Source organism: Pyrus communis, chromosome 13 (genome assembly GCF_963583255.1).
Source record: "Pyrus communis chromosome 13, drPyrComm1.1, whole genome shotgun sequence".
Lineage (NCBI taxonomy): Eukaryota > Viridiplantae > Streptophyta > Magnoliopsida > Rosales > Rosaceae > Pyrus > Pyrus communis.
In genome coordinates this window covers 6,004,259-6,016,807 of record NC_084815.1, presented here as the reverse complement: position 1 = coordinate 6,016,807, position 12,549 = coordinate 6,004,259, and the positions used below count along the sequence as shown (strand labels likewise).

The following is a 12,549-nucleotide window of genomic DNA, read 5'->3' as shown; positions in this document are numbered from 1 at the left end:
AGAAAAAAACAAGTCTAATTCTAGCTCGTAATATTTTTCAATTGAAAATAATAATCCTCACTTTAATATGCATAATATTTAGAAGATATTAATCTTCTTCATATTAATAATTTAATATGCTACAAGGCGTGTATATGTATATGTGTATATATATGTATGACTATATGTATGTATATTAGTTCTTCATTAATATGGTATGGTATGGTATGGTACGCCATGTCATGCGCAGTAGGGGCCAGGTAAGCCTTATGCAGGCAGTTCATTCACTCATCACTGCCCATTTCTCGTGAAAGCCTACGTGACAAAGAATTTCATCCCTCTCTCTCCCTTCCTTCCCTATTCCTCTACTCCCTTCAGTTCAGAGTCTCAGACACACAAACCCTTCTCTCTCTCTCTCTCTCTCTCTCTCTCTACTCTACTCTTTACTCTTTCTCCCATTTTCTTGTTTGGTTGTGCAATCATGGCTTCTCTTTCTGCAAGTAAAATGATATGATATGGGCATTTTCCATGTAGAAAATCACAACCCATGTTCCATATATAATTCAATCATCTTCTTACCTCTTTTGTTTGCTTCCTCTGTTTTTCTCTCTGCACTCTACTGTAGCAGTAGCTCTTCCTTTCATTTGGGTATTCAATCAGTTCCAACCCTGAAAAAAAAACCCCCTTGATTGGTGTGCTTTTCTTTTTACTTGTTCCTCTTGAACTTGAGGGATACCCCTACAAATTAAGGGATTGGGTTTGCTCTCTGATGCAATGCTGAAATGGGGTTTCTCAAAAAAGTTGACAGCTGATTTGGGGTCATGGTTTTTCATGCGAGTACCTTCAATGGTGGGTTTGATTCTCTGAGCAAGAAGAAAAACTGACATTTGGTTGCAAGTTCAGAAGCTGAATACTAAATCATTGAAGAAAAAAAAAAAAAGTTGGGTTTTGGAGGTTGAAGGGTTTTATGTATGCCCTTGTCACTGTTTCGGAGTTTGGAGAAGAAAGTTGAGTTCTTTTCCACAGGGAAGTGTTCCAGACAACCCAAACATGGTGGTTTTGTGCTTGTTCTGTGTTCTTCTTGTTGGGTTTCTATCCGAGTCCCATCTTGTGGCTGCTCAGCTTTATGATCAAGCTACATTGCTCGCCATTACCGAAGAGCTCGGAGTACTCGGATGGGGTGGCAACAGCTCAGATTACTGCTCTTGGCCCGGCGTTGGATGCGGTTTGAACCACTCTATGGTCGAAAGGCTTGATCTTTCGCACCACAGCCTCCGAGGTAATGTGACTCTTGTTTCTGAGCTCAAAGCTCTGAAGAGGCTTGACCTCTCTTACAATGATTTCCATGGATCAATTCCTTCAGCTTTTGGAAATTTGTCACAGCTTGAATTTCTTGATTTGTCTTTGAATAAGTTCGGAGGTTCAATTCCGCTGGAGCTGGGTAAACTCAGAAACCTTAGATCATTGAACCTCTCCAATAACTTTCTTGTAGGAAAAATACCTGATGAAATTCAGGGCCTAGAAAAGTTGGAGAATTTTCAAATTTCAAGTAATAAGTTGAGTGGTGTTATCCCTATGTGGGTGGGGAATTTCACCAACTTGAGAGTTTTTACTGCCTATGAGAATGCATTGGAGGGTAAAATCCCAGATAATCTAGGGTTGCTGTCTGGGCTCGAATCATTGAATCTGCATTCTAACCAGCTAGAAGGCCCAATTCCCAAAAGCATTTTTGCTTTAGGGAAGCTGGAGTTTTTGGTTCTGACCCAGAACAGACTAGGTGGAGATATTCCTGAAGAAATTGGAAACTGCAGTAGCCTTTCGAGTATTCGAATTGGTAACAATGATCTTGTAGGTAGCATTCCTCATGCAATTGGGAATGTTAGTAGCCTTACATACTTTGAGGCTGACAATAACAATCTTTCTGGTGAGATTGCTCCAGAGTTTTCTAAGTGTTCTAATCTCACCCTCTTAAATTTAGCCTCAAATGGATTTACCGGGAGAATTCCTCCGGAGCTTGGCCAGCTCATGAATCTGCAGGAATTAATTCTCTCCGACAACAGTCTGTTTGGAGATATTCCAAAATCAATTCTCGATTGCAAGAATCTTAACAAGCTTGATCTGACCAATAATAGAATCAATGGTACCATACCAAGTGATATCTGCAACATGTCGAGATTGCAATACTTGCTGTTGGGTCAGAATTCGATACGGGGTGAAATACCTCATGAGATTGGAAACTGTGTTAAACTGCTTGAGTTGCAGATGGGAAGAAACTATTTCACTGGCAGTATCCCTCCGGAAATTGGTCATATCAAAAACTTGCAGATTACCTTAAACTTAAGCTTCAATCATCTCCATGGACCTATTCCTGCAGATTTAGGGAAACTTGATAAGCTGGTTTCTCTTGATGTCTCCAACAATCAGCTGTCTGATGTCATTCCAACTGCACTCAAGGGCATGTTAAGCTTGATAGAGGTTAATTTCTCAAACAATCTGTTCACTGGCCCGATACCAACATTTGTGCCATTCCAGAAGAGTCCGAATGCTAGTTTTCTTGGGAATAAAGGGCTTTGTGGAGAACCACTGAGCTCCTTATGTGCAAATTCTAATGGTAGTGACCGTGCAAGTTACCATCACAGGGTTTCTTACAGGATTGTACTGGCAGTTATCGGTTCTGGTTTGGCAGTTTTTATATCGGTAACCATTGTTGTCCTGCTGTTTATGATCAGAGAGAGACAGGAGAAGGCAGAAAAAGCTGCAGGGACTGAAGACGAGGCAGCCAACAACCTACCGGTGATAGCAGCTGGCAATGTCTTTGTTGAGAATCTCAAACAAGCAATAGATCTTGATTGTGCTGTTAAAGCAACCATGAAGGATTCAAACAAGATCAGTACCGGGACTTTTAGCACAGTTTACAAGGCTGTTATGCCGTCGGGGCTGATTATATCAGTGAAGAGACTGAAATCTATGGACAGGACAATCATTCATCACCAGAACAAGATGATTCGAGAGCTCGAAAGGTTGAGCAAACTCTGTCATGACAACCTAGTGCGTCCTATCGGATTTGTTATTTACGAGGATGTTGCTCTTTTGCTGCATCATTACTTGCCCTATGGGACATTATCTCAGCTTCTTCATGAATCCACCAAGCTGCCCGAATATGAACCTGACTGGCCCAAAAGACTCTCTATTGCCATTGGAGTAGCAGAAGGATTGGCTTTCCTTCATCATGTGGCGATTATCCACCTCGATATTTCTACTGGTAATGTTCTTTTGGATGCTAACTTCAAGCCTTTGGTTGGAGAGATTGAGATCTCGAAGCTCTTGGATCCAACCAGAGGCACAGCCAGTATCAGTGCAGTTGCAGGCTCCTTTGGCTACATTCCTCCGGGTATATTTTTTGATACAGTTCATTCTTCATCCCTTTCACTTGGTAGTTTTATTAGTGTTCTAATCTAGTTTAGTGTTTTTCCTCTCTTCTGTCATCAGAATATGCATATACAATGCAAGTTACAGCGCCCGGGAACGTCTATAGCTACGGTGTTGTTTTGCTTGAGATCCTTACAACCAAATTACCAGTAGATGAAGCCTTTGATGAGGGGGTAGATTTGGTGAAGTGGGTGCATAATGCTCCAGCAAGAGGCGAAACCCCAGAGCAGATTCTCGATGCAAGGCTGAGCACATTGTCCTTCGGTTGGAGGAAAGAAATGCTTGCAGCACTGAAGATTGCATTGCTCTGCACTGACAGCATACCCGCCAAACGTCCGAAAATGAAGAAGGTTGTGGAAATGCTGCAAGAAATAAAGAAACACTGATGGATAGTGAGTCATTGAGTCTTCTATGCCCTGAACCCATCAAACAGATCATCCATATTCTTGCTCGGGTGTCCGAGAAATGAAGCGAAAAGGTGGTAGTAATCGATTTGAGTTGAAACAGGAAGAGGGGGTGGATGAATGCAGGGAAAGTCCTCCCATTGGAAAGGATTGGTCTAAGTTTCTGTTACATATTAGATCCAAATCATAATGCTGTAGTTATTGGTTTTTGAGATTTAAATGTGAAGGTGCATGTCTATGGCTTCTTTAATCAAGTTCACACCTTTTTGCAAGGAAAATTGAGGGTGTAGTCAATTTGAATTTCAGAGGATTTTAAAAGGTGTTTTTTTAAGTAGTAGATTTCAAATGATTTTACAATTGGTGAGGATTTTAAAAGGTGTTTTTTTAAGTAGTAGATTTCAAATGATTTTAATAGATTTTACAATTCACCAAAAAGCATGACATATTGAGGTTTTTTTTCACATCACAGCAACCCCAAATTAGCATGACATATTGAGGTTTTTCAGATGTTTTCCGATGACCATCCACCAAAAAGGAACCCTGGGTTCGAACTTTGAACCTTCAATTGAAATAAGGAAACGATTTCCAAAAACTCATTTTCACTTTTTGCACACCCGTATTAATTCATGTTCTTTAATTTGGTCAATCTAAAGGCTATAAATGAGGAGAGATGCACAGGTGAAGAAAAGGGGGTGTGCAAATCATTTCCTTTCAAATATATAACTCGATACATAATCGACGGACATGTTACTAACGTTTAGGGTTCCGGTATCTCAATGCCGCTAAGGGCTGCGTTTATTACACACCTTGCCCGATTGGGCTATTTCGAGTTAGGACAGTACAAGTTGTATAAAGCATGGCGCTATTTAACAAGCGCCATCTATCATTCACGTCATCTGCAGCCATGCTGAGAGCCCCGCCTGGGTTCTTCAGCGCGCCTCGTACTGAACAACTGCAGAAACAACCATTAGTCATTATCAATCTTTGAACGTCGTCATAGAGAGAGATAGATGATTTACCTAACCAGCAAAGACAAAAATACACGCACACAAGACCAGCAGAAGGAACTTTGGACTGACAAGTCATACACCATCGTAAGGCTAGCAAGAACACATTCAACAATGCTACATGCTTCCAATTCCAATCCAAAAAGTTTTGGAAATACATACTTACATGTATGTAATAAAGTTATGCACGTTTCAGAATTATAGGATTCAGAATATTAAATACGTTCCAATTCCTATCGAATTTTTTCATATTTTTATGGATTTCGGTTTCGGAATTGAAAAAAGTCAAATAACTGGTTGCAACTGTTTACCAAAATTTGGTCTGGCATTCTCACTGATTAAGTTCAGTGATTGAGTCAAAAAGTAGTATTGGTGCATCTTGGTGTAGGCTAATCACAATCTGTTAAGTGCACATAAAACTAAATCCTTAGAGCCATAACCCAAAAAACTAATCGAAAGCTTATTTCACTCCGGTCAACATCACCATTTGGCATCAATATAACTATTTCCTACAGTGCCGGTGCCGCCTATCCCTCTACTTACAAGTAATTTCTGTTGCTATGTTGTAATAAGTCTTTTGGTTAGTACTACAAAGATAACAGCTACTAATTAGTAAAGATGAAGAACGCATTTCTACATCCTATACTAAAAGCTTGGCAACCGAACGAACAAAGAGTGGACCCCAATTTTAAGTTCTAATAAGAACCTAGTGAAATCCTATGAACTGAGAAAATAACAAAAGGATAGGACATACAGACCCCAGTGACACCTGATCAAACCTAAATTGGGACTATTGGATCAGAGTAGTAGTCAAGAAAATAATTGGGTGGAAATGCAATGATTAACCCTTCTTAAGGATGGTAAGGATTCAGTTCAGCTATAAAACTTGACTTATGGATTTGCTCAACTGCCAAACATTCCGTCACATAATCTTAATCGATACAAACTAAATAATGACAGTGCAAAAACTCAAATTCCCTACCCAAAACCAAGTCCTTCTTTTGCAGCAAACTAGTCACACTCTGAAATTCGAAAAGTGACACAAACCCTAGAAAAAAAAATCAGTAAGCTAAAAAATTCGACTCCTTCTACCGTATCCACAATTGTCAATCCAAAATCGATTACTGAGAATTGTTTATCCAGTCCCCAAATAAATTCAGAGAATCACCTTTTGGAGAAATCAATCAATATTGCAACAATTAAAGCATATACGGATATAGGGACTTACTGCGGCGAGTACGCTTCTTGTATAAGATACGGTAACCGCACTCGCGGCACTGAATCACGTCATTGGACTTCAACTGAACCTCCATCCCACAATCTACAACAACATAAAAACCCTAATTTAATCTTAAAAATTGAAATTCTTCTGTATGTAATTCCTCAAGAAGAAGAAGAACGAAGAAATGGTAAACCAATACCTCCACAGATGTAGTAGACGGCCTCTGGCGGCGGCGGATCCATGGGAGCAGCTCGAATAGGGCTGTTAATTTCGAGGGTTTTGCTGTTTCAATTTCAGGGAAATAATCGCGGGGATTCGTCCTTTTAAATATATATCCTTTTATTTGGAAGTGTAAACGGTGGGCTGAAATGGATTCGGGTTTTAAGCCCAAGGTCCATGGGTTCCCCATAGGTTTCAACAATAACCCCCATTTTCTATTCAAACCCTAGTAATACCTCACATCTGAATGGAAAATAAGATATTAAATAAATTATTAACATAACATCATTTCAGAGAACTTAGATTTGATATGCATCGTAATATGTGTCTTTTGAACTTGAGCCTTCTCTATTGAGTACTCATCGGATTTACTAAATGAAGCAGTAAATTTTAATATCTTGAACTAATCATTCTTAGTAGTAATTTGAGCAATAAGTATTACACATATCACATCTTGACACACTTCAAATTCATACGGTTGTGTTCATTTAGGTCATGAACAGATCCTGATTTCATGAGACCTTTGGAGAAGTGTAGCCACAACAATTCTCAAAAATACGAACCCACATCATTCTCATATAGATAATGGTAATTAAGAATATCCTGTTATATTTATCTTAAATAGAAGGTATTAACATCAATAAGAATAATTATTCACCCTCAAACTGTTTTTCTCCAACTTGTTTGCCTATTGAACCTAGACCATAGGATCTTCAATTAGCTATGTTAGGTTTCCCTCAGGTGTTAACTCATTGAATTGGCTTCAAACCCAGTCCCTTTGATGTAAATGTTACTTGATCTTCTGGTAGGCATTTAGTCCAATGATTGGCAATGTTCTCTTTTGATTTAATATAGTAAATTAATGGAAATTGTTTCATTTCTTATTAACTGTCTAATAGTTCTGTGTCATCGCCTTATATGTCTCAACTTGCTATTGTATTCAACATTTTTGGCTCGACCTTGTGCAGCCATGTTGTCACAATGTATACATACTGCAATTACAGGCTTAGGCCATATTTCATCTTCCAAAAAATGTTTAAGTCATTATGCTTCGTTTGCAGTTGTATCTAAGGTTATAAACTCAAATTGCATTGTTGAAGATGTTATACCTGTTTGCTTAGATGATTTCCATGACACAGCTCCTCCACCAAGTGTAAATACATATCCACATGTGGACTTACTATCTGTGCTCACTAAATTCCAATTTGCAACACTATATCCTTCTAATCTAGTAAGATATCTTAATACTCTTATTAAAGCATTCCAATGATCTCTTACCGAATTACTTGAATACTTGTGAAAGTTCTAGGATGGTATCAATCCAACCTGAAAAAGAGAGAACAGAGAAGAGCGGGGTTGAATAAGCTCTAACTTAAAAATCCAACTCAAATTCAATTTAATCTTCACAACCACATCTCATACCAAATGTGCACAAAGGATGTAGGATTTGACGAGGCAAAACCCACCATCCTCCCAAGTCAGGACAAACATTAAGGGCTCGTTTGATGGACTGGATGAGATTAGGCCTTAGGGATAGGATTAGTTTGAAAATGATTGGTTAGGCTTTGAGTCCGAGTCCATTGTTTGGTGAAACATTGAGCTGAATTGGAATTAAATCCAGTCTATTGCTTGGTACAAGACTGGTTTGGACTTAAAATATTTATTAATATTTTTAAATTTCCATTTATGCAACACTGCATTTTCCAGCTCTCTCACTCTCTCTCCCATTTTTCTTCCCTTTCTTCAGTTTCTCCCCTTGATTGCCGTTTTGAGAGTCGGAGGTCTGGGTTTTCTCCTTTTATTTTTTGCTTTCTTTCGTCACCTTTTTCCCTGTTTTGCAGCCCCTCTCCCTCAAACCCAACCCTTCCATATTTCCATCACCACCCCACACATCAGTCCTTGTCAACCATGCTCTTCCCCACCATCTTCCCTATCCCTTAACCAAAAATTAGATCTTAAAGTTTCAGACCCGATCTGGAATTTCAATTGCTGCACTTTAAGATTTGATTTTTGCTTTGGGTTTGCTTGCCATTTTTGGTTTGATTTGGCTATGGGTTGCTTCTTTTTAATGGGGATTAAGGTTTTATCGGCTGTTTTTATTTTTGGACTATCTGCTTTTGATGTCTTTTTGTATCCTTTCGCTGTTGGTGCTCCTCTCAGTCCTTCCTACAGTTGTGGATTTCCTGTCTGCGGTGGTGGGTCGGATAGTTTGAGAGTCATGTTTGACTCATCCTCTGATCGCTTGAAGATGACGCCTGTTGCTAGCTCCTGGTGGATGCTACAATACCATCTTCTACAGATCACATGTCGAGGCTTCGGTCTTAAAATTCTTAAAAATCCAACTAGAGATTATAACAGTCCTAAAAATGCAACTTCAACAATTATTTACATGATGGGAAGAATGTGTAGGAAAATACAAACTTACTCTTTGATAGATACTGAACCATACATCCTCAACCTTCCATGAGTGCGAAGCAACTCACACAATATACCGAAGGTTCTTCTATACATTCAAAGCTCGTTCACACACGTCATATCACTATGATTTATAAATCATTCTATCGCTCTCAGACGAGTAACGTCATATCACTATGATTTATAAATCATTCTATCACTCTCAGACGAGTATCTGTCTAGAAAGAGTACGATTTTTAAGATAACTTTTCACAGTACTAGGTCGTGATAGCATATATGACAGCTAACAATATCATTGACGCACAGAAATGTCGTTTCTTTCTAACTCTATTGCAATTAGAGTTATCACAATCTTCCACTTTCTCTTCCGATCCATGTCTAAAAGGAATATAAACAAGAACAATCAATATGTATCATGACGAACACAAGTGAAAACCGGTAGAGGGCCAGTCCATCAATATGATTATGCGAGTTTGTACATATATAGTCGTCTCTGCTATTTGTAGTTTTAAGTCTGTTTATAGTTGATGGTTTAAACAAGCATGTTACCTTTTTAACTTTCCATCCCCAACCTCACAACTCCCCCAACCGTCGAGGATGCAGCATGGTGTAGGGTGCTTCACATCTTGAGTTTACGTCTGATACCAAATTCCAGTGTTCATAGTGGAGCTACCAATAATATTCTGCAGTTTTTCAGTGACCCTATAAGGTTTCGGCTGTATACCACCGAATACATTTGTTTGGTGAGGGCCAACAAAATTGAATTCGGAAAATGATTTTCACAAGCCCATTTTCATCTTTTGTACACTACGGTCGATTCTACTTTGAATTATTCAACCTAAAGATTAGAAAAGAAGAATGTATAGGGGGAGAAAATGGGGGCGTAAAAAAATGAATTAGAAACCAAAATTGAGAATCTTTGAAAGAAATTGAATATTTATCAAACCATATCTCAGTTAAATGCTCCAAAGAGACGTCTCGATGTTCAAATCGTTGTCAAACGTTATATTTACCCATCAATATGTGCGCTTGTTATGCCACTAAGGCTGCGTTTGTTAAATCAGATTACACTGCCGGAGTAAAGTCTCGTTATTGAAAGAAGGGGGCCTAATTAAGCGACATCTTCGTTTCACGTCATCTGCTGCCATGCCGAGAGCTCCGCGTGCGTTTCTTCAGCGCGCCTCAAGCTGAATAACTACAGAAACAACCATGATTCGTTATCAATCTCTGAATATTGCCATATAGAGAACAATAGATGATTGGGCGACCTCAACCACCAATTTTGTGTTTCCATTTAATACAAACAACAGCTTATCTTTATATGCCAAGATTCAAAGGTTTCTTAACATGTCATTTGGCTTGTTCTTCCTTGTAGGGTTCGAGGAGAATGAAAAGAGAGAAGAAGGATAAGAGGGAGAAGGAGAAGAGGGAGAAGGAGAAGTCATCATAGAAAATTGAGGCAAAAAAGTTTAGCACAATAAAGGCATAATTCTTATCATTTTGTTTAGCTTAAAATATTAAAAATAAATTAAATTATTTTGCAACCACTGGATTCAAATAGAAGGTTACGATCCAAAGATTAGGTAAGATTAAGAGAGAAGGCAAGCGGCATACACACAAGCACACACAACACCAACAGTAGGAACGTTGGACTCACAAGTTACATGCTATCAAAAGGCTAGCGAGAACAGCAGATAGTTCAACAAAATTCAAATAATGTGCAACGCTTTACCGGACTTTGATTTGGTATTCTCGCTGATTAAGTTCGGTGATCAGATAGTAATATTGGTTCATCTTGGTGTGGGCTAACCACCATCGGTTAAGTGCACATAAACCCATATTAAGCCAGAACTCGAAAAACTAACTGAAAGCTTATTTCACCATGGTCAATATCACCATCTGGCATCAGTATAACTATTTCCTACAGTGCCGCCTATCGCTTAACTTACAAGTAATTTCCGTTCCTGTGGTGTAATAGGCCTTGTGATTATTACTGCAAAGATAATAGCTACTAATTACTAAAGATAAGGGACGTATGAAACGTAAAGCATTTCACCATCCTATAACGAAAGGATAGCAGCAGACGAACACAGAGTGAATTGGACCAAGTTTTTAAGTTTTAATAAAAACCTAGTGAAAATTGAGAAAATAACGATAAGACAATGACACCTGATTGAACCTAAATTGGGCGTATTGGATCAAAGTACGTAGTCAAGCACATAACTGGAAGGATTCACCAATAAAGCTACTCGAGTTTGAGTATTTATCAATAGTGACTAAAATTGAACACCCAATTTCATAAATGTCACATTTTATAAAAACTTTCAAATATAGCAAAAAATTCATGTGAATAGACCTAAATACCCATGAAATCCAAAACACTTGAATAGAGCTACTCTAGACCGTTGTAAAAAGTGCGAGGTGGTGAGGGAAGTTGGTAAATATCGTGGGGCAATTGTGGGTGTTGTTCAACAGTCAACTAATTGAGTACATACTTGAAAATTTACCATTCATGGCTGAAATTCAATTGCTACCGTTGATACAATATCGTCTCAGTGGAATATGCTTTGTACAATCATCTTAGCAAACATGATATTAGTTGAGGTTTCTAACTCATTGAAATCAAATTTCAATTTAATTATGCTTACGAATTTCTCTTAAATTTGCTGGAGAAAAGAGATTTAAAACAATAACAGTTTTCACAAGAGGATCGTTCCAATTTAATTCTTGCTTCGATTACCCGCAAATCTAATTAATCTATAATTCCGATTAGCAAGTTCTGAATTATTCCAAACCTCACAAACCAATCAAAACTAAACAATAGGGTGAGCGTGCGAAAATGCTGCTCTCAACAATGGGAGTGATGGTTTTGGCACCTATATTTATTTGGTTTTCATTTTGAGGATATTTACGTCTATTTAAGTGAGTTTTTTGATATATTTGAAAGATTTTATAAAAAAATGACATTTATGAAATTAGATGTTAAATTTTAGCAATTATTGATAAATACTCCTCGAGTTCTAAGTTCTTCGTAACCACTTAACTTATAAATTCGCTCAGCTGCCAATATTAAAGCTAACGTTCGATCACAGAGTAAGTTTGACTAAATGCTGACAGTGAACAAACACGGATTCCGGACGCGAAACCATGTCCACTTTTTGCAACAAACTAGAACTAATGTCATACTACGAAGACGCAAACCCTAATAAAAATAAGTTACTGGGAAATCAAATATTATAACAATTAGTGGATGGGATTTGGTAAAATATGTAGTGAACAAGTATAGGGACTTACTACGACGAGCACGCTTCTTGTATAAGATATGGTAACCGCAGTCGCGGCACTGCATCGAGTCGTTGGGCTTCAACTGAACCTCCAACCCACATTCTGCAACAACATAGTCAATAACTCAATATCGGAAATTCTTTTGTATTTCCTCATGAAGAAGAAGAAGAAGAAGAAGAAAGAAAAAGGAAAATCAATACTTCCACAAATGTAGTAGACTGGCTTTGGCTGAGGATCCATGAGAGCAATCCAATAGGCTTCTACCTCCTAGGGTTTTGCTGTTTCTGTTTAAGCGGAATAAGTCTCGGGGATACTTCATTTTTAAATATATACTAGCCTATTGCCATGCAATTTGCTCTTTGATTTTGTTTTTTTTTTAAATTTAAAATATGTGATTAAAAAAAATTCAGAAGAAAAGGTCAGCAAAACTACTTCCATACGTGGAGAAAAAAAACGTGGGATGGGGCGTTTTTACTATTTTCTCTTCTTATTAAATTATTATTTTCAAGAGTTGAAGGGAGGGGGATTATTGGTATATGAAAGTTTCGCCATTTTAGGGGCGACTTTATATATCTAGTAGCCTCTTGCT

At 38.2% G+C, this 12,549-nt stretch overlaps 2 protein-coding genes across 2 annotated transcripts; one reads left to right on the top strand and one right to left on the bottom strand.

Annotated features, from left to right (window-relative positions):
* Positions 1–859: 859 nt before the first annotated feature.
* On the top strand, positions 860–4,084 carry LOC137713730 (leucine-rich repeat receptor-like tyrosine-protein kinase PXC3). The gene is made up of 2 exons (XM_068453072.1): positions 860–3,370; positions 3,469–4,084. The coding sequence occupies exons 1-2, from the start codon at positions 1,030–1,032 to the stop codon at positions 3,792–3,794; spliced, it is 2,667 nt and encodes an 888-aa protein (XP_068309173.1). The 5' UTR covers positions 860–1,029; the 3' UTR covers positions 3,795–4,084.
* A 421-nt stretch (positions 4,085–4,505) lies between these two features.
* Positions 4,506–6,391, bottom strand: LOC137713121 (DNA-directed RNA polymerases II, IV and V subunit 12-like). Its single transcript, XM_068452380.1, has 3 exons — positions 6,241–6,391; positions 6,048–6,140; positions 4,506–4,764 (listed from the first exon to the last, which is right to left on the bottom strand). The coding sequence occupies exons 1-3, from the start codon at positions 6,281–6,283 to the stop codon at positions 4,742–4,744; spliced, it is 159 nt and encodes a 52-aa protein (XP_068308481.1). The 5' UTR covers positions 6,284–6,391; the 3' UTR covers positions 4,506–4,741.
* Positions 6,392–12,549: the final 6,158 nt, after the last annotated feature.